This window comes from Scylla paramamosain, chromosome 9, assembly GCF_035594125.1.
Source record: "Scylla paramamosain isolate STU-SP2022 chromosome 9, ASM3559412v1, whole genome shotgun sequence".
Classification (NCBI taxonomy): Eukaryota; Metazoa; Arthropoda; class Malacostraca; order Decapoda; family Portunidae; genus Scylla; species Scylla paramamosain.
This window is the reverse complement of record NC_087159.1, coordinates 16,115,202-16,135,000: the sequence shown is the minus strand read 5'-3', so window position 1 is coordinate 16,135,000 and position 19,799 is coordinate 16,115,202. Positions and strand designations below refer to the sequence as shown.

The window sequence follows — 19,799 nt, the reverse complement described above, 5'->3', positions numbered from 1 at the left end:
GTCAGTATTGACCAAAGAAAGGAAATTTGAAGGAGAAAGGGCATGGCACAGAGACAATGTGATGAGAGAGATACAGGTGGACATAAGTGAAATTAAGAAGATTATGAAAGATTTGGATGTAAGTAAGGCTCAAGGACCAGATGGAGTGTCCAACTGGATACTTAAGGAATGTTGTGAACAACTGGCAGAAAGTATACACAGTACCATAGTATGTTCTTTTAAGGAAGGAAAAATCCCTCTTGACTGAAAGAGAGCCAATATTGTGCCCATTTTTAAAGGAGGTGATAAAGAAGATCCATTGAATTACAGATTGGTGTCCCTAACAAGTGTGGTGGCAAAAATAGCAGAAAGAATAGTTAAAAACAGATGGATGGAATATTTAGAAGAAACACATGCATTGACTGACAGACAATTTGGTTTCAGAAGTGGAAGATCTTGTGTCATGAATTTAGTGAGCTTTTATAGTAGAGCAATTGATATAATTCAAGAGAGAGAGAGAGGGTTGGGCAGACTGTGTCTATTTAGACCTAAAAAAAGGATTTGATAAGGTACCACACCAGAGACTGCTATAGAAAATTAAAAATATAAGGGTTTTGCAAGGGAACACCCTGAATTGGATTACAGACTTCTTGAGGGACAGAGAAATGAGAACAGTAATAAAGGGAGAAAAATCAGAATGGTATAGAGTTACAAGCGGAGTACCACAGGAGACAGTCTTAGCCCCTGTAATGTTTCTGGTGTATGTCAGTGATGAGGTTGACAGCTATATAAGTCTGTTTGCAGATGATGTGAAATTAATAAAAAGAATGGAAAACAATATGGATTGTGAAATATCTGAATAAGATATATAAATGGAGTAAGAAATGGGAAATGGAATTCAGTGCAAAGAAATGCAAGGTGATGGAATTAGAAAAAAGCAAAAGAAGACTGACAAGTTCTTACACCATGGGAGAAGTGGAAATTAAGAAAACCAAAGAAGAAAAAGATTTGGGAACTACAATAAGTGATAATTTATCACCCAAAAAACATGTAAACAAAATAGTTGGGGAAACCTATGTGTTACTAAGAAAGATGAAAGGGGCATTTGCTTACATGGATGAAGAAATGACAAAAAAGTTGATGGAATATGTGATTCAACCAAAACTGGAATATGCCACAATTGTTTGGTCACCCCATAATAAAAAGGAAGTAAGGAAAATAGAAAGGCTCCAAAGAGCTGCACCCAAATTTGGTACCAAGTTTGAGAGATTTAACCTGTGAAGAAAGATTAAGGAGATTGAAGCTTCCATCATTACAAGAGAGAAGAGAAAGAGGGGACCTGATTGCTATATACAGAGCTTTAAAGGGTAAGGATCAAATTGACAAAGAAGACTTATTTGTGTGGGACTCAAGAGATACAAGAGGACATTGAATGAAACTGAGGAAAACAGCAAGTAGAAGAGATATCAAGAAGTATGGTTTCCCAAATAGAAGCATAGAAATATGGAACAACTTAGATGAAACAGTGGTGGAACAACTTAGATGAAAATACTTGAAGAGTGGTGAAAGGGAGAAATGAGAGTGATACAAGGTAAACACTGGCAGTTGGTGATATCAACAGGAAGATGGCAGCTGGCACAAACCCAGATATTTTTGAGGGCTTCAAGGAAGAGGATCTCAGTGTAGCTCATACAAATAAACGAATGTGGAAAATTGAAGAAGAAAATTGAAAATACAGTAAGAAATACGTAGCTTAACAGCGATGATAAAGGTGTGGAAGGAAGAAAGAGAAGTGGGTAGTGACAATGTAGAAAAGATATCCACTGATATAATAGAGATGAAAAAGAAGGAGATGGAAAGAGAAAAAGAAAAGCAAAGAACTGAGAGAAAAGGTGACAAAAATAGTGGACTTAAATAAGAAGTACTGTGAAGAAATTAAGAAACTCAAGGAAGTGAATGAAGAGTTAAAGAAAACTTTGTGGGAGAGGTTAAGGTTGGGGAAGTGAAAGAGTTAGTGACAGAGGAAGTCAAAAGTTGGAAAAGGAGAGTGAGAACAACAACAAAAGGTGGGCATGGAGACAATGATAAGGCAACAGCAACAGAAACACAATAAGGATATGGAAAAGCAAGTCATTGATATAATAAAGGAAAAAAGTAATCTTGTGAGAGACACAGTACAGAGAAAGATGTGTGTGGTGGTATTTGGGGTCAAGGAGAACCTACCCATGAAAATAGCTGGAGAGAAAGAAGTGAAAAGGAAATTGTAGCAGAAGTGGTGGAGGAAGGAGAAGAGATAGTCGAGTAAATTGAAGAGGTTTACAGGATTAGAAAGTATGAAGAAAATGGAACAAAACCAATGAAAATAAGATTCATGTCACAAACAGCAGTGGAACGTGCCTTACAAAGAACAGAAAAATTGGCAAAAGCAGAAGGAATGAAGGAAATATGGATAAAAAGACATGAACAAAGACAGAAGTAAACTGAATGAATTGAGAGTAGAGGTCCAGTCAAAAAACAAGGAGAGAGCACAGGAACAAGCGAGAAAATTCACCTGGAAAGTTGTGGACATGAAACTGAGGAAATGGTGGCACAAAGATGCCATGTAAGGTCACCAAGCAGAAGTTTAATGATTATGTATACCAATGTAGATAGTTTGGTGTCAAACCTATTGGAACTTAAAGACTACTTAAAGAACAATAAACCAGATGTGGTATGTTTAACAGAAATCAAACTAAAAGAGGAAATAAAGTTGAAATTTGCAAAGGAAGGATATAGCACATGGAGGAGAGACAGGAAAGGAAAGGGAGGAGGAGTGATTATATTGATAAAAAAGGATAATGTTGTTGAGGAAATGGAATATGGTGATTGAATGGCAGAAGCATTGAGTGTTGTGATTAAGATCAAAGGAAGTGAAAAAAGGAAAATCACTGTGGCATACATACCACCAAAAACTAATGCATGGGAGACTAATAAATTTAAAAGTATGTAACTAGAAACAAAAGATAGTATAGAAGAGATGATAAGGAAAAGTAACAAAGCACTCTTATTAGGTGACTTCAACAGTTTGTGCCAAGTTATAAAATTAAAATCAGGAAACATGAATAGTATAATGCCAGGTGTGTAGATAGAAAAAAAGAAAAAGGACAGGGCATGGAAGAAAATGATGAGGCAACTGAACAGAAATACTAGAGAAAATACAGAAAGGCAAGGAATGATTATAGTATAATAAGAAGAGAAGAAGAAAGAAACTTTGAAAGTAACAGTAAAAAAATGCAAGAAAGAACCCAAATTCCTCTATAGATATGTAAACAGGAAAATGAAACATAAGGGTGGCATAGATAAGTTAAAAAGGGAAGGAAGAATTTATGAAACAACTGACGAGATGAGTGAATTAATGAATGAGAGTTTTCAATGTGTTTAAAAAAAAAAATAAATTTGTGGCACCAAAAGTGGTATCACAGAATGAAGGAATACATGAGATACAAGTAAAGAGAAGAGAAATAAAAAACTCCTGGATGAGCTGGACATTAGAAAAGCTATGGGACCAGATCAAGTAAATGGATGAATATTAAAAGAATGCAGAGAACAAATGGAGGAACCCATATGGGATATAATTAACAGCTCATTGAGGGAGGGAAAAGTACCAGGGGAATGGAAAAGAGCTAACATAGTGCCAATATACAATGGGGGAAATAAAATGGAACCATTAAATTATAGACTGGTGTCACTAACAAATATTGTAAGCAAGCTTTGTGAAATAGTAATTGAAGACAGATGATGGAATATCTAGAAGATGAAAAGATAATTGCAGAAAACCAATTTTGATTCAGGAAAGGGAGATCCTGTGTCACAAATCCACTGAGCTATATGAGAATAATAGATGGAGTGCAAGAGAGGATGGACGGGTTGATGTGGTACACCAGGATCTCAAAAAAGCATTAGATAAATTTCCCCGCAGAAGCCTTATGTGGAAGCTTAAGTTAGAAAGGGAAGGAAGAATTTATGAAAATACTGAGGAGGACTAAAGGGAGCAACACTGAGATGGATGGAGGATCATTTACAAGGAAGGGAAATGAGAACATTAATCAGAGACACTAATTCAAGTTGGCACAAAGTGACAAGTGGGGTACTGCAAAGATTTGTATTGGCACCTATCATGTTTCAAATATATGTAAATGATATGACAGAGGATCTAAATAGTTATATAAACCTGTTTGCTGATTTTTGCTGATGATGCAAAAATAATGAAAATAATAAAGGATGAAAATGACTATAAGGAGTTACAAAAGGATATTGACAAGATACATGCATTGAGCCAAAGATAGAAACTAGAATTTGATACCAGAAAATGCCACATGTTGGAAATAAGAAAAAGTAAAAAGAGACCTTTATAGAAGTAGAAAATGGGAGGAGAAATACATAATAATGAAAAGTAATGAAGAAAAAGATTTGGGAGTAATGATTCAGGACACACTATCACCTGAAAGACACAAACAGGATATTCAGCTCTACATACATCTTGTTAACAAACATGAAGGTGGTGTTTAACTATTTTGATAAAGAAATTATGAAGAAAATTATAACAAGTATGATACATCCTAAACTGGAATACACAGGCAGTAATTTGGGCTCCACATAGAAAAAAAAAAAAAAAAAAAAAAAAAAATATATATATATATATATATATATATATATATATATATATATATATATATATATATATATATATATATATATATATATATATATATATATATATATATATATATATATATATATATATATATATATATATATATATATGGAAACTGGAAAGAATACAGAGGATAGCAACAAAGATGATACCAGAATTGAAGGACTTAAGTTATGAAGAAAGAACTGAAGAGATGGGATTACCAACACTACAAGACAGAAGAGAAAGAGGAGACCTGATAAGTGTACAAATTAATAAACAATATAGAAAGAACAGACAGAAATTATGTGGTACCACAGATGGAGGAGGGAGAGAGATGGATGAGGGGACATGGAAAGAAAATAAAGAAGTGTGGATGTTCAAGTGACATCAAGAAATACAGCTTCCTGTCTAGAACTATTGAAATCTGGAATGATTTGAAGGAAGAGGGGGTTGTGGCAAACAGTGTACACATGTTGAAAGAGAAACTGGATAAATATGGTTATGGAGACAGGACAAAATGAGCTTTGGCTCGTGCCCTGTACAATACAACTAGGTAAATACAACTAGGTAAATACACAGACAAGTTTTTGAGATGCATATGGTTGAGGGAACAAGATGTACGAGAGGACATACAATAAAGATTAAGAAGAATAAATGTCTCATTGAAACTAACAAATATAGTTTCCCATATCACATTACTAATCTTTGGAATAGTTTAAATGAGGAGGTGGTTATAATTGTTAGTGTGAGCAAATTTAAAGAGAAATTGGATAACTGTAGATATGAAGACAGGACAAATGAGCTTTAGCTCAGATCCTGTTCAGTACAACCAAGTAAATACAGCTATGTTAACACACACACACACACACACACACACACACACACACACACACACACACACACACACACACACACACACACACACACACACACACACACACATCATGCACGACACATGTGGTGTGTGGTGAGTGGTCATCATTTCCTTGTGTCTATGAATTAACCCATCCAGTGACAGTGCTATAAATTTACAACATCTTGGATAGCTGTGCTGTGTCACTGAGCACTGTTTATTTGTTAATTGAACTTGACAGAAAACATACTATGTGTACTTCAAACCTTACTCTAGCTTGTATATGTGTATGTAGCCACATGACAAGATGCCCTCAGAAGTGCACTGACTTGTGATTTCAGTGTTATGAGTGTGTGGAGCCTTGCTTCAGAGAATACCACACACTTCTTCACTTTGTAAGTGATTCAATACTGCTTATGAATAGTGTCTTCATGAAAACAATGGAAAAAGTGTCACCACACACTCAGTCTCATACAAATTGCAGTAGCCCAGCAATCAGTGAGATAAATAATGTAATGATTCCCTTACATATGACAAGTAGCCTACCACTTATATGTACGTTGGCATTGTGGTGAATTACCATTACCAAGCTGACATAACAATGTTCATAAACATTGGTGGTGGCCATAAATTGCTAGCACCATAGATACCACTGGTATTACTGTTCACCATATTATATTCAGCCACACCAGGCAAATTATAATGTGGGTTTCAAAAATGTTTCACTTTGCTAAACCACATTTTACATGTTTTCCATCTGTACATTGTTTAGAATTTTTCACTGCATAAAAAAAATTAAAATCAGCCAACATCATGGGCAGATCCATGATTAGAATGGCTGTCAGTGTGCAGGTTAAACTTTTGGAGAGAGAGAGAGAGAGAGAGAGAGAGAGAGAGAGAGAGAGAGAGAGATGGGGGGCAGGAAATAAAGGCTGCAAGACACTGTCCTGCCTTATTTATCTTGAGTTTGAGTGACGAATTACATTGCATTATTTTTTTATAAAATAAATTTAATTGCCTGAGAGAGAGAGAGAGAGAGAGAGAGAGAGAGAGAGAGAGAGAGAGAGAGAGAGAGAGGAAGGGGGTGTGAAGGAAGTATGAGAAGCATGGGGGGATGTGGAGGGGGAGAGGAAGAATTCAGGCTCAAGATGCACATCAAAGGTGGTTCAAGCTGGCATGAAAAAAAAGATGACAGGTATTGGTTTTGTTAGAAATATAGACAGGAAAGCTCCTTCATCAAGTAGGGAGCTGACTGTACATATGTTAAGTGGTGTGTCATTTTGTAAATTTCTTATCAGAAGGAGTGCAGTAGTTAGTCTTTATTAAACAAACTTACATAATATCTGTTGTCTTGTATCCATAACCTGTGAAACTCTTGACTAAGCAATTCTTAAATAATTATGTAGTGGATTTGAACCAGTTTCTGTGCATGTATTCTAATTTAACCTCTCTATCATTCAAATATGGGAAATCTCCCATATTTGTATTTGTTTTTACAATAAGCTGATCTTTACTTATTATAGCATTTTTATTACTAATTTACTTTTTATATCTTGTGCTTGTAGTGATATCCAATAATTTATACTTTCTATTCCTAGTGCTTGTTATGATTATCATTTGTTGCTATAATTTTAGATATCTCAGTTTATCAAGACTTGTATTTGAGATGTTGATATGATTGTAAAGAGTTTGAATATCTTCATAGAGGAATATGAAGGTAAAAATACACATGAAAGGTATCACATGTAAGATATACTGATTTGCAGTGGTCGTCTTCCTGATTCTGAGGAGCTTTTACTCAAGGAAGAGACAGTCAGATTGAAGCGGTGCATCTTTGCTGCACAGAGGAAGAGCCTGCCACCCATCACCACCCATAATGTGTGTGATGATACGGTGGACCCTGTGCTCAATGCCCTGCGGAGGTGTAGATTGTTCAACGACCCTCATGACAGAGTTAAGGTGAGGAGCATTAGCTTGGCTGCATTTTGTGAGTCATGAGTTTTCAGTGATGGTAGTAGTTTTATGCATTCCAACAGTACAGCATGGTGTATTCATAGAAAACAAATATATGACATCATTACAAAGAAATTATATTATAAAAAACATGACATTAATTAAGTATTTTTATGGAATTTACTCAGTGAAATAAGCAAGGCAAGAAGTTGGGGAATCTTCCATCATCACATCCACTGTGTGTTGTGCTTTTTCACAGTGTTAAGTCCTTTGATCTGCTGACTGTCTCCATACAAAATTAGGTGATGTTTAGCACATTGGAGGACTTGAGATGGAGAGGGAGAGCACTTGATTAAGTGGAAATGAGTATTTAATGCTACTCACTTATTAACAATGGCTAACTTAAGGTTGAGGGAAGGTACTAGATTTTGTGGAAGTGAGTGTTTAAGTATTCAAGTATTGACCATGACTGTACCAAGAGGCAAGGATGAAATATGATGTGGTTAAGTCTTTCTGAAAGTAATGAATGGCATTACTATGTTTTTTCAGTAATGAATATGACTGCTGAAGTGAAATGGTTTATATGACTTATGACATTGAAAGCCAACCACCTACCTAAGTTTTGTAAGACGCATGTAAATAATTTGTTCTGGATATTTTCAATAAGAAAAAGCATCAAATATAGTATTACCATTTTTTTATGACTTTCTTATATGTATTACCGCATTTACACAAAATCATTCTGTTGTGGTTTTAGATATACAGCTTCTCAACTGAATATCTATATTATATTATATTATATAGTTATGGATTATGTAAACCTTATTCAGTCTGTATAATGTTTCCTCCCTCCAGGTAATATTCCATCCAGAGTTCTTATCTGTGACTAACCCTCTGTTTGGAATGGACTATGAGGAGTTTGTAAGAGGCTGTCATTTGGGTGTGTTCCCCTCTTACTATGAGCCATGGGGATACACACCTGCTGAGTGCACTGTAATGGGTATTCCCTCTGTCACCACCAATTTGTCTGGTAAGTGTTGAGTATATTTCTATAGTTATTACTCTCAAAGTTACATTCTTGTGTCACAGTTGTAAATACTACTCAGGAAGTGCGTTTTACTTAGTGCCTCCCAGTAAGCATAAAAAATAAGCTGGGACAAATTGACTTAAGTATCTCTTTCCTCCACACTTAAGCCAATAAAAACAATGACCAGTATTAATCACCACTGTCAGCATTCATTGTTCCTTTGGTGATGCACAACTGCCTTATTTCTTGGCTTGAAATGGATTTTGTTCTGTTCATTTTGTAGTGTTTGTAGTGATGAGTGCAAGGTAGACAAGTCACAGTAACGTGGTTTAACTTTCACATGTCGGGCTTGGATGGTGTCGATGTAGCAAAACATGTGAATTGGAAAACACAAAACTTCCAGGGAGGCAGTGAGGAATTGTCTTTTTATAGCCATGGTGGTGTCATCCTCACTACTTTCCTTTAGCTGCCTTGCCTTAATTAGAGTCCAACTGCCTTCATAGAGAAACCACGAGTACAAGCCATTTGATAAAAGATAGAGGGATGAAACAATTGTGGTTGTGAAAAGACAGTTCCTAACTACCTCGCTTGATAAATTTTCATATGAGGTTCTGAAAGTTTCATGCTTTTAGATTCACATGCTTTGCTATATTGATATCATTCAAGCCTGGCATGTGAAGATCTGTGACTGAATAATATCACCGTGACTTGTTTGCCTTGCACTCATCATTAGAAACCACAACATGAACAGAACAAAATGTGTTTCTCCCTGAGAACAGAGCTGATCGCACATCACCAAGGACACAATGGACACTAATATTGGTAATCTGCTTAATACTGGTCATTGTTACTATGGGCATGAATGAGGAGGAAAGATGCACTTGAGATGCCAATAAATCAATTTGTCCCAGCCAATTTTTTATGCTTGCTGAGAGGCCTTAAGAAAAATGCGCTCCTCAAGTAGCATGTGTCGCCATGGCACAAAATCAGCATTCATTGACAGTGCAGGTCTTATCTCCTTGCATACTAATTCATCATAATTTTGAAGCCTTCTGTGATAGGAGAAACATGGCCTGGCAGGGTAAAAAGGAATACTGTTACTGTATTCCCCATGTGTTACCATAGTTAACTAAAAGGGAGTAAGGGGAATGCAAACTCCTTTCTGTATCTCTGTATTTTTATTCTTACATTGATGTTAAATGTAATATCTTGTCTTGGAGGTGTCCCTTTAGGGATGTTAGCATGATATATAAATATCAATTTTATTTTATTTTATTTTATTCACCCATTACATTATATTTTTATATATTGTAGGTCTTTAATTAGTTTGGTGTTTATATTCATAACTCATGAATTATATTCTCATATGATTAAATCTATATTGTAATTATATTTGCAACAATAAGCCACCTTCCTCTGAGGGAAATACTGTATTTTTACTTAGATGGGCTGATAGTTATTTCTAGAAATTTATGTAATGATTTAGTTTATACTTGGCATAGTATATCAAAATTTCTTGAATTCATCTTTCTACACATCATGATATCTTTCAAGTTCTTTATCTCTTGTCCTGTAATTGTGATGCAAATTATTTAAGTAAACTCCAGCTATCATGCATTCTAACTGCTTGTGTTTTCTGCAGGCTTTGGATGTTTCATGGCAGAACACATAGCAGATCCCATGAGCTACGGTATCTACATCATTGACCGACGCTACATTGGCCTTGAGGAATCTGTCAGACAACTTGCTCAGAACCTCTTTGAATTTGTGCAGCTGAACCGTCGTCAGAGAATTATTCAGAGGAACAGAACAGAGAGACTCTCAGAACTGCTGGACTGGAAGATCCTTGGCACTGTGAGTTGTTGATTAAGATATGTAGATAAGGGAAGGGATGAAGAGATAGAATCAAGTAGATCAAGAATCAGAGCAAAGGATGAAGAGATCATGAATGAGATGGACTTCATTTTATTGCATAGATTCTAGAAGCAGAAATACTCCTTTTCTTATTGGAAAAAGCATGTTTATTTTCTATAAATGTTGGTTGATAATATAGTGCTTAACATCCAGCTGTTTATTTTTTTTTAGATTTTCAAATAAGTTTCAATTTGATGATGATAATCAGTCTTACTCTATAATGCAAATTTTTCCATCTTATATTACATTATATGTGACAAATTTATAAACATTTGCACTATTTCTTAATAGTAGATTTAAAGAAACATTGATGTGAAGTTTTGCAAAACATGATGGAAAATAAAGGAAGATAATTTTCTCTTGTATGCACAGTATTTTTGTCCAAGGGCTAGCTTCATTTTGCCTCAGTAGGATTATTGGTCAAAGAATAATTTTACCTTGTTTCCACAGTATTACCGCCAGGCCCGGCAACACTCCCTTGGCATCATGTACCCTGAACTGGCCCCAGAGGAGGAAGCTGCTGGTGCAGGTCGCCTCAATTACCCTCGTCCCCTCTCAGAACCTCCCTCACCCACCTCCTCTCGAGCCACCACCCCAGCACCCTCTGAGGTGGGCTCAGATGATGAGGACAGCATTGACAGTGAGGCAGAGGTGAGTGGTTACCTGTGGTATTGATCAACTTCAGTAGTTAGAATTGCTCAGCTTGTAGTTTGGTATTATGCTATAGTTCTACATTAAATATACAGTAGTCTTATATAGGTATGTAGATAACCATTGAGCAGATAGATATCCACAGACCCACCATTCTTAATTCTTTAACTCATTAAATGCTTGTCATTATAACACTATGGTAAAACACACAACATTGTATCAACTCAAACCACTACATTCTCACTTGTATTGCCTCAGACTAGGGCATAACTATAACTCACTCAGTACATTGAAATACTTAGCAATTGATCCAGAAGCTGGCATAAATCTGAACTTCAGGAGAAAGGTGCCGTGTCAGGTACTGAACTCAGGACCCAAGCATGAAATCCCAGAGTATCACAGTCAAGCAATAAGTGCACTTCTTGCTTCAGTGGAATTGTGGAGCTTCTATGTTTGGGTCATTTTACAACTTTTCCTCACCACTTGGATCAGTTGCTTGGAATTTCACAAGCTTCCTTATTTTTCACGTGGTTAGACAATTGTGAGGCTTCTATGTTTGGATCATTACAGTAGTGCATAGAGAAACTACTTATTTTCACATATGAACTTATATTGACAAGAGTGTTGCTGTAGAATTTGTTGTAGATCTAAAGAACTTTAGTTTTATAACAATTGTAGATAAACTTTTTCACCTTGCTAGCATTCATCTTCCAAACCAAAACTTTAAACTTGTTTAGAAAAGACCGTATGTTAAATACATTTAAAAAAAATCATCAGCTAAACTAAGTTCAGTTCAGTAAGTTATTTTCTTTCATGTTTCACTCTCTTCCTACCATGTATATTTAAAGTACATATTTTGCAAGTTAAGAGTGTGATGATATATTAGAGGAGTCTTCTCTGGCAAACCCTGAGTGTAATCTTCCACACAGCCCTCTCCACTTAACATTCACTTCACGTATGAGGTGCTGGTCTTAGGAAGGCCTGCCTAGTGGCTGCCTTCCCATGGCAAGACTTACAGAGCTCACTAAACTGGCAGTATTTACAACAGAACACTCCTATATTGGAAGTTTCTGTAAGTGTAGGAAGTCATAAAGTGTGAAGCCCCAATGTCTGCAAAGTGAAAAACCAGGTTTTGCTCTGTCCTTATCTTTTTTTTCATATTCTTCATATCTTCTTTCATTTTCTAATAAAACTCATTTTGACTAAGTCCCTTCTCTTTATACTCTTCATTTTACTATTTATTTGCTTTGATTCACATTAACTTATCTGTTAATGCAAAAAATTGTGCTACCTTTACTATTAAGTGTCGTGTGTAAGTTACATTACAGAAAATGTCATGCTTTATGAGTTTAATGATTGGTTCTCAAGCTGATTGAGTTTTTATATAAAGTTATTATTTTTGTATTCTGTTCTCATGTTATATTTTGTTGGAAGCATATTGTAGAATACTGCATACATTATTTATTTGGGGATCTTGATGGGGAGGTTCTCCTGCATATTGTCTGACCAGCCGATGCAACTCTGAGGGGTAAAATAACTCTGCTGTTAGGGCTTGGTGCAGTGGGTGTAAGGCACATAATGTAGTTGCAGCTATGAATTGTGGAAGGTTTCCTATACTTGTTTTATCCGCAGTTGCAAAGGAATAAGTGATCTTTGTAATATTTTTGTAAATACATTTTTTTAGAGTTTAAGTTAACATAAACATATACCAGAATTAAATCAAAGAGAAAAATACTTTTATTACATTAATTACAGCAGTATTAGATTAACCAATCAGAAGATGATTGGCAATGGTGAGTGTCATGATGTACAGCTGATCCTACAATTAGAGCTGCACTGCATACAAAAGGTTTTTCCTGTTATGGTGAACAAGAGTTTGCTGCGCTGACAATTTCTTGAACCATTTGTGACCCTTTGTCCTCACAGACTACATTTTAAAATGCTGTAAAACCTGTGTTACTCAATGAACCATACATATCTCTGTGCCATAACATCAGCTCCAATAGCCTTTATGCTTATGACTTGTCCTTTGTGAACAACTTTGGATATATGTTGTTTTTTCTACAACCTCAGATTGCCTCAGAGGTCACTTTAGTGTACACCATTACCTGTCCTATAAAAAAATTATCCTTGTAACATCTGTTTAAAATTTACTTTGGATTTCTATAGTTGACACACACACACACACATACACACACACACACACACACACACACACACCTAAGGTATGTATTAGGGTATTCATAGTTGATCACTAATGGTTTGGTGTTCTCTGTTGCAGCTGGAGGAGCTTGGAGTTGCTAGTGCAAATGGCAGCACTGTCAGCAGCAGGTAGAAGCACCTCAAAGTCCTCTAGGAGTGAACATAATATGTCAGGAGTGCTACAACATCACACCAGTGGGAGTTTGTGAGGCAGAAGAATTCATTGTCTTTTCTTGAAAAAAAAAAAAGAAAAAAAAAGAAACTAATGGTTGTTGGCTGCAATATTCTGAAAGCTTGGTTGTAATCTTGTTCAAATTGCATACATGTTTGCACTAAAATTATGAGTCACATTGTGTGACATTGTGGTGGACAAAGTTGAGGCTCTGTACCAAAATGTTTTTTTATAGAGTGATTTCAGTCCTAAGAGAGGGGCAGTAATTTATTGATCAGCTGGTTTGATTTTGCTCTCTGATTTGCCAAACTACATAGTGATTTACATATCTGGTTTCAATCTTGTTAAATTTTTGATGATCCTTTTTACACTAGAGACTGTTTGTGTCTGATGTTGATTTTATGTAGATAATATCTGATATGCAAGGAGAGAGAGAGAGAGAGAGAGAGAGAGAGAGAGAGAGAGAGAGAGAGAGAGAGAGAGAGAGAGAGAATTGCGCTTGAAAGTACTACTGAACGGCTGAGCTATTCCATGCCAGAGGGAAGTTTGAAATTTGTATTTCAAGACAGTTTCATTCAGTCATCCAAGGTAACAAATCTTTAAGGATTTAAGCCATTGACTGTTTGCACTAAATGCTTTGAAGAGGTCATTTACTCTGTACTGTATATACTTTGGTGTAAGAATAAGTTGAAAGAAAGGCTTAAAATTTTATATCCACAATGGAATGAAAATGTAGGATGAAAAATGTGAAGGATATGTATTAATATATTTAGGGACTTTAGTTATATTTGCTGAAAGAAAGAATTAAAGTAATCCAAATTTGTATTGCATTTTAGCAAAGTAACCAAAAGCTATGTACTATGGCTTGTTTATGTTAAGCTAAGTCATGTGTTTTGCTCCTCTTCTTATAGACTGTTAACTTGCTCCTAAATTAAAGTTTAAATGTATTATGATAAAAGTGAGTTATACGTATGTTCAGCATATTGAAGGAAACCACATTAAGCTGCTTGCTCTCAACATTTAGGGAAGGAAATGCCTGGTGGACTGACAGCTTTCCCTCAGTTCTTTGCCATTTTTGTGTAGTCAAGTAAGAAGTCTGTTGCTAGTCTTTATCATAGCACGTAACAGTATGTGGTACACCAGTCTACCCAGGTTACTTAGGGTGTAGTTAGTAAATATATAAAGTTATTTTGAAACTGTGTAATGCAATATTTCTTGTGACACTGAAGTGAGATGAATATTTCTTTGCATCAATGCTTCTCTTCTACTGGCTTATGCAATTCTTCATGTATCTTTTGCAGTTTCTTCCTCAATCTCTGTGAAATACTTGGTCTTGGTGACATTATTGTTGAAATATGTCATGTTAACTACCTAATTCTAAAACACACACACACACACACACACACACACACACACACACACACACACACACACACACACACACACAGTAGTTATTTATTATGCATCAGATTAATTACAAACAAATTTGATATTCAGATATGATAAATAAAAAAAAATATATCACCCTTTATTTTACGTTGCTGTATGAAGATTATCAAGATGCTATAGCACGAAAAGTTTCAGTTGACAGTAACTGTCAAATTTACTTACATCATGAGCAATTTCTATATTGTTAACCTGTTGCTTTCCTTGAACAAAGAGGGTTTACATGTGTATAGAGAGAATGAGCTAAATGTATTTACCATATGTCTCTCATATCAATTCACTAAAAGTACATCAGCATAGTGGAAGGGTGCTTACATGTGCATGGCAGCACCATGCCTTAATCTAACTATTTAAATACAAGCTCATTAAAGCATAAAGAGGTAACACAATTTTCCTAACCAAAGATTTTACTGATATATCTTTGCATAAGGAAATTGCAGTGACAAACATGACTTGATAAGAGTTATTTCCTGTGTACTGCTACCTTGAGTGAACACGTCACTTTGTGGTCAATGAGACTACTTGTGTTAACAGCTTTTCATAACTAATTTATCTAGAGCTTATAGAGGATCTCTTGAATCTCTTTGTTATGGGAATCAGAAACAATGTATGAATCAGAAATAGGACAATATACAGTATATAAAATGTGCCAACTCAGTCAGCATTGTCTTGCTAATACTTTAATATACTACATGATTATATTGCTGATATTTTTATTTTTTTGCCAGCCATCCCATACCAAAATCAATTTTGATGTTAGTTACCATTGTATTTATTGAAACATTCTACACTTTGTACAAACTCCAGGCAGCACAAACATCCATAATGGACACAACTCTGTAGTGACTGATCAAAATATACCGTAGGTGTCAGTATTATAGTGAACTGGTAAAAAGACTCTCTGGATTATTGAAAAGAAACCCACTTTATTTTTAAGATGAGATGAGCTGATGTAAATTTTCAGACTTCATAAACCTCAAGGTGCCATAAAACAGTGTAGATGGTTCACATAATGTGCCATCAAGGAGTGTGGTTTGTGAAGTATGCTTGGCTCTGTCTGGGTACTGAATTGTATGAATCCTTAGTGGTTTCTGGCACTTTTATGTGTAGAATATTTTTCTTTTGTTATTTACCAAATGTGAGTCTCCTCATTTTGTGAAAAAAAAGTGTGATTAGGTTGACATAAATTTAGTTATCGTATATTTTTTCTTTTGTCTAGACTGTAAAAGAAAAGTTAAATCTGTAAGGAATTCACTCAAAATTTTTGTTCTGTATATGATATGCACATACACACTACCATGCAATGTTTGCATCTAGCTTTGAACTTGTTTACAATCAAGCATGTAAGAGAATTTTCATTTCTCCCTGATTTATGTATTTTGTCATTGTATTTTGCCTACATAATGGTAAGCTGTCATCTTTATGTACAAGTGCTTGATTTCACAGGACTAGCAGCAAGTGGAGTTACAGAATGATGTGCATGACAGGCTGGTATTGTGAAGAAGTTATGTAGTGCAAACAAGGTGTGACTGATTCTTGAGGTGTGTTTGTGAAGGGTGAATGGTACATGAATTAAGCAGGTAATGACGGTAATCTGCTTTCCTTATTTTCAGGGACAGTTGCCAATGCCATTTCATCATTTTTTTATATCAGACTGTCCTTTTGTAATTCCTTCCATGACACTAAAAAACCTGAAAAAAATCTCAGCATAGTGTACTCGTAATGTACAGCTGATATGTCTAGTCTTGCAATTTGACAAAATTTTTGCTGCTAGAAGCAATGCAGATCAGTGATGATTCAGCCACATCAGTTCCTTCACCTGTCATGGTTCATGCATTTGCCAATAGTCCATGAGTCCATTGTTATGTTGTAAGTCTGTAGCATACTGTATATAAATGGTACTTCTGTGATGATGATTGTCAAATCAATCTGCAGATGATAAAAAAAAAATAGATAAAATAAAATCTGAATGAGTTTTAGACTGGCGTTTCTATCCTTCATAGGCTCTGAAAGTGACAATCTAAAATTAATGGGTATAAAAAATAGTGAACTTACATCACTAATTTGTTTATTCTCTATTCATAAAATTATCACTGTTTTTACTTTTTTTTTTTAACCCATCACTTCCTTTCATAAAAAAAAAAAAGGCCGGATTCTCGCTGTAGGAGCAATATCCTCTAGGAGTGTCGCCGACAGACTATAATGGTGACCCTCTAGTGAAGGAGACAACTGTTTTAGTAATTAGTTATGAAATTTGTTCGGATCTACGTTAACTATACATTGTAGCTAAAATATGACTCGCCAATCAACATAACTCTACTGGTCCCATTTAGGTGTGACTTAAGCTCATCGAGGAATGGGCGGGTGAGCACGAGATGACGAAGACATCAGTGGGTCAGTGTGTCGTGGGAGGCGAGTCGTGACGTTGCGGTGGCGCGTGTGTGCTGTGAGACAGAAGGTTGGTGGACGGCCGTGAGTGAAGACCAAAGCGGCTTAGCTTCCTATTGTATTATTCATGTCTACAGTAAGCTGAGGAATTAGTCACTGAGTTATCGAGTTTGTCTAAACAAAAAAACAACGCCTTTACAGATTACAAGCAACACGTGTATAAAAGTAAATCAAATATTCCTCCGCGGCGATGGTGGCTGTGGATGCACTTCTGGTGGTGGTGGTGTTGGGGGTGGCTGGGGTCTGTGAAGCGAGTGATGATGGTGATGAGATGACGACTTCTGATGTGGCCAGGTATGCATGCATGTAACTATTATGATTTGGTTTATTCACTATCGTCATCACATTCATTATTATTATTATTATTATTATTATTATTATTATTATTATTATTATTATTATTATTATCACCATCAGCACTATCATCACTGATATATTTTCTAATGAAAATATATCAGTCCACGCATCTGCATGGTCATTTACGAAGTATAATAATTAATTTTGCACTTTCCCTTGGTAGTGTTGTCCTGGAGCAGATTCAGTCACACTTGGCCTCAGCATCCTACAGGTAACTCATTGCAGTTTTCCTAAGGGAGTTTAACCAACATAATTATAACTGCAATTCCCGCTTGTCGCATAGCATTTAAATACGCATCGCTCGCCTACCACTTGTGAGGGAAAAATAAATGGCTACATGAGTTCGTATTCTGAAACTTTCTTAGTCCTCATTGTGACTATTTTCAAAGGACATACAGATGATTGGTCGGGTTCTCATGTGTGCCTTTTCCTGTTTATGATACATGATAATCTGGAAGACTTACTAGAATAAGAAAGCATCCTTGAAACCTCCAATAACTTCTAATATACCTCAATATTAGTAGCGAAGATAAATGCAGCGGTGTTTAAAAGAAGGGTCCTTATTTCATATCAATGAACGTGTCCAAATAGATAAATAAATAAATTAATTAATAAATAGATAAATAAATAAATAAAATAACTAAATAATAGATATATAAATAAATGAATAGATAAAAAAAATATTTAAAAAAATGCGACTAAGTATAGATAAACAGTAAACTTAATCAACTTATCATGTATTTCATAGAGCTTACTACATCGTTCTTTCCCTCATCAGCCTGCAGGGGCGGATGTACGGCAGCTGCACAGACTCGTTCAGCATCTTTGGATTCCTAGCGTTTTTGTTGGCGCTGCTGGATCTCGTGATGGAGCTTCAAAACATGAACGAGACAGGGAGACGACGCAGAGAGGCGACGGACGAAGCTGAGAATGAAGTCACTGATTTGACCTGTCAAGTAACCAACATTCGTAGATTGACTTGCAACTGAGGGCCTTTTCTTTTAGTGGTGTTACACATTTGTAACCAACGACTTATGCGAAAAAAAAAAGAAGACAATCTATTTTTATTTATTTTTTAGGTTTGTTGATACGATGTTTGATTTAAGAGAAGTCTTGTATATTACCGACGCCACTGGTATTTATGCGATAGTGGTGATTGTAGAAGATATCCTTTGCTTGCAGGATCTGGAGATGCAGGAAGCGGCCTCAGCCAGTTACAGTCTCCTGCGCGGGTTCCTCAACGCCTTGGCAGCGCAGGACCAGGAATGCGCCAATAAGTTTGTGTGTGAAGGTGCCGAAGAGGCCGCTGCCGCCGGGCCTCTCGGGGAAGTGGTGTCCAGAGTAGCAAGGTACGTGAGTAACAATTCAGCTATGACTGTTGTAGTAGAGTCGCAGTGTACCATTGCCGTGAACGTGATGACCTGCCATAATTGTCGATTAAAGAAGAAAAGTCTCCATGGTTGAGGTTGAGCACATCTCATCTTGCTTCCCATACGCCTGTTCTGAATAAACATCTCTCCTCAGTCAGAATGCTGCCTCGTGGCTGCTTAAGGTCAACTCAACACTGTTTGCCGACGCGGAAGAAGCAGGACAAGCTGGGGCACGGAAGGAAGGATGCGCCCTTCGGTTCTCTCAATGCCTCGCGGTGCCGCTCGCCTACCGCTATCCAGGTGTGTCCCGCGATGAGACGCTGCCTGCCCTCGCCTACCAGTCAGTCCTGGAGGAGATAATGGACGTGGCGAGTCTCACGCTCCTCTGAGCAGCGGGCGTCACCATTCAAATGACTGCATGGTGTGAGTGGCGTCATCACGACTGCCCTCAGTATGACTGACGAGTCCCTTACTACCATAAGCTACAGGAAATGTTAGAACACTTCTCGTCGAGGCTGCCTATGTACAGTGAAGGTTATCGCAAACCTCATTGCATTCATTCCCATCCATAATGTACCCCTCCTCATTCACAGAAATTCCATCACAGTAACATCCCATTATAAATTGTTTTCTCCCCACCATCTCTACATGTCCTTTGCTCCTCATATTTCGCCACGCACAGCGCAATCATGTTAGTTATTTGGTTATGAAAAATCAAATAAACACATATGGCACTCTTTTATTTATTGAAC

General features: G+C 36.4%; 2 protein-coding genes across 5 annotated transcripts in view; both read left to right on the top strand.

The window, feature by feature from the left end:
• The window catches only part of LOC135103682 (glycogen [starch] synthase-like), a 34,478-nt gene extending 17,627 nt beyond the window's left edge, over window positions 1–16,851 (top strand). Inside the window, exons 8-12 of the mRNA XM_064010254.1 lie at window positions 7,274–7,466; window positions 8,316–8,490; window positions 10,130–10,341; window positions 10,852–11,052; window positions 13,334–16,851. Coding sequence (XP_063866324.1) covers window positions 7,274–7,466; window positions 8,316–8,490; window positions 10,130–10,341; window positions 10,852–11,052; window positions 13,334–13,387 — 835 coding nt within the window. The 3' untranslated portion in view covers window positions 13,388–16,851. The remainder of the gene's footprint in view (window positions 1–7,273; window positions 7,467–8,315; window positions 8,491–10,129; window positions 10,342–10,851; window positions 11,053–13,333) is intronic.
• Window positions 16,852–17,080: 229 nt separating this feature from the next.
• On the top strand, window positions 17,081–19,781 carry LOC135103678 (uncharacterized). Of its 4 annotated transcripts, none has more exons than XM_064010248.1 (6): window positions 17,081–17,330; window positions 17,462–17,614; window positions 17,841–17,888; window positions 18,456–18,633; window positions 18,860–19,026; window positions 19,206–19,781. In XM_064010248.1, exons 2-6 carry the CDS (start codon window positions 17,511–17,513, stop codon window positions 19,405–19,407), a joined length of 699 nt encoding a protein of 232 aa, XP_063866318.1. In that variant the 5' UTR covers window positions 17,081–17,330; window positions 17,462–17,510; the 3' UTR covers window positions 19,408–19,781. The 4 variants fall into 4 exon arrangements, with proteins under 4 accessions (XP_063866318.1, XP_063866320.1, XP_063866316.1 ...); XM_064010246.1 differs by having other exon boundaries at window positions 17,087–17,330; window positions 19,202–19,781; XM_064010250.1 differs by lacking the exon at window positions 17,841–17,888 and having other exon boundaries at window positions 17,086–17,330; window positions 19,202–19,781.
• The last annotated feature ends 18 nt before the right edge of the window (window positions 19,782–19,799 follow it).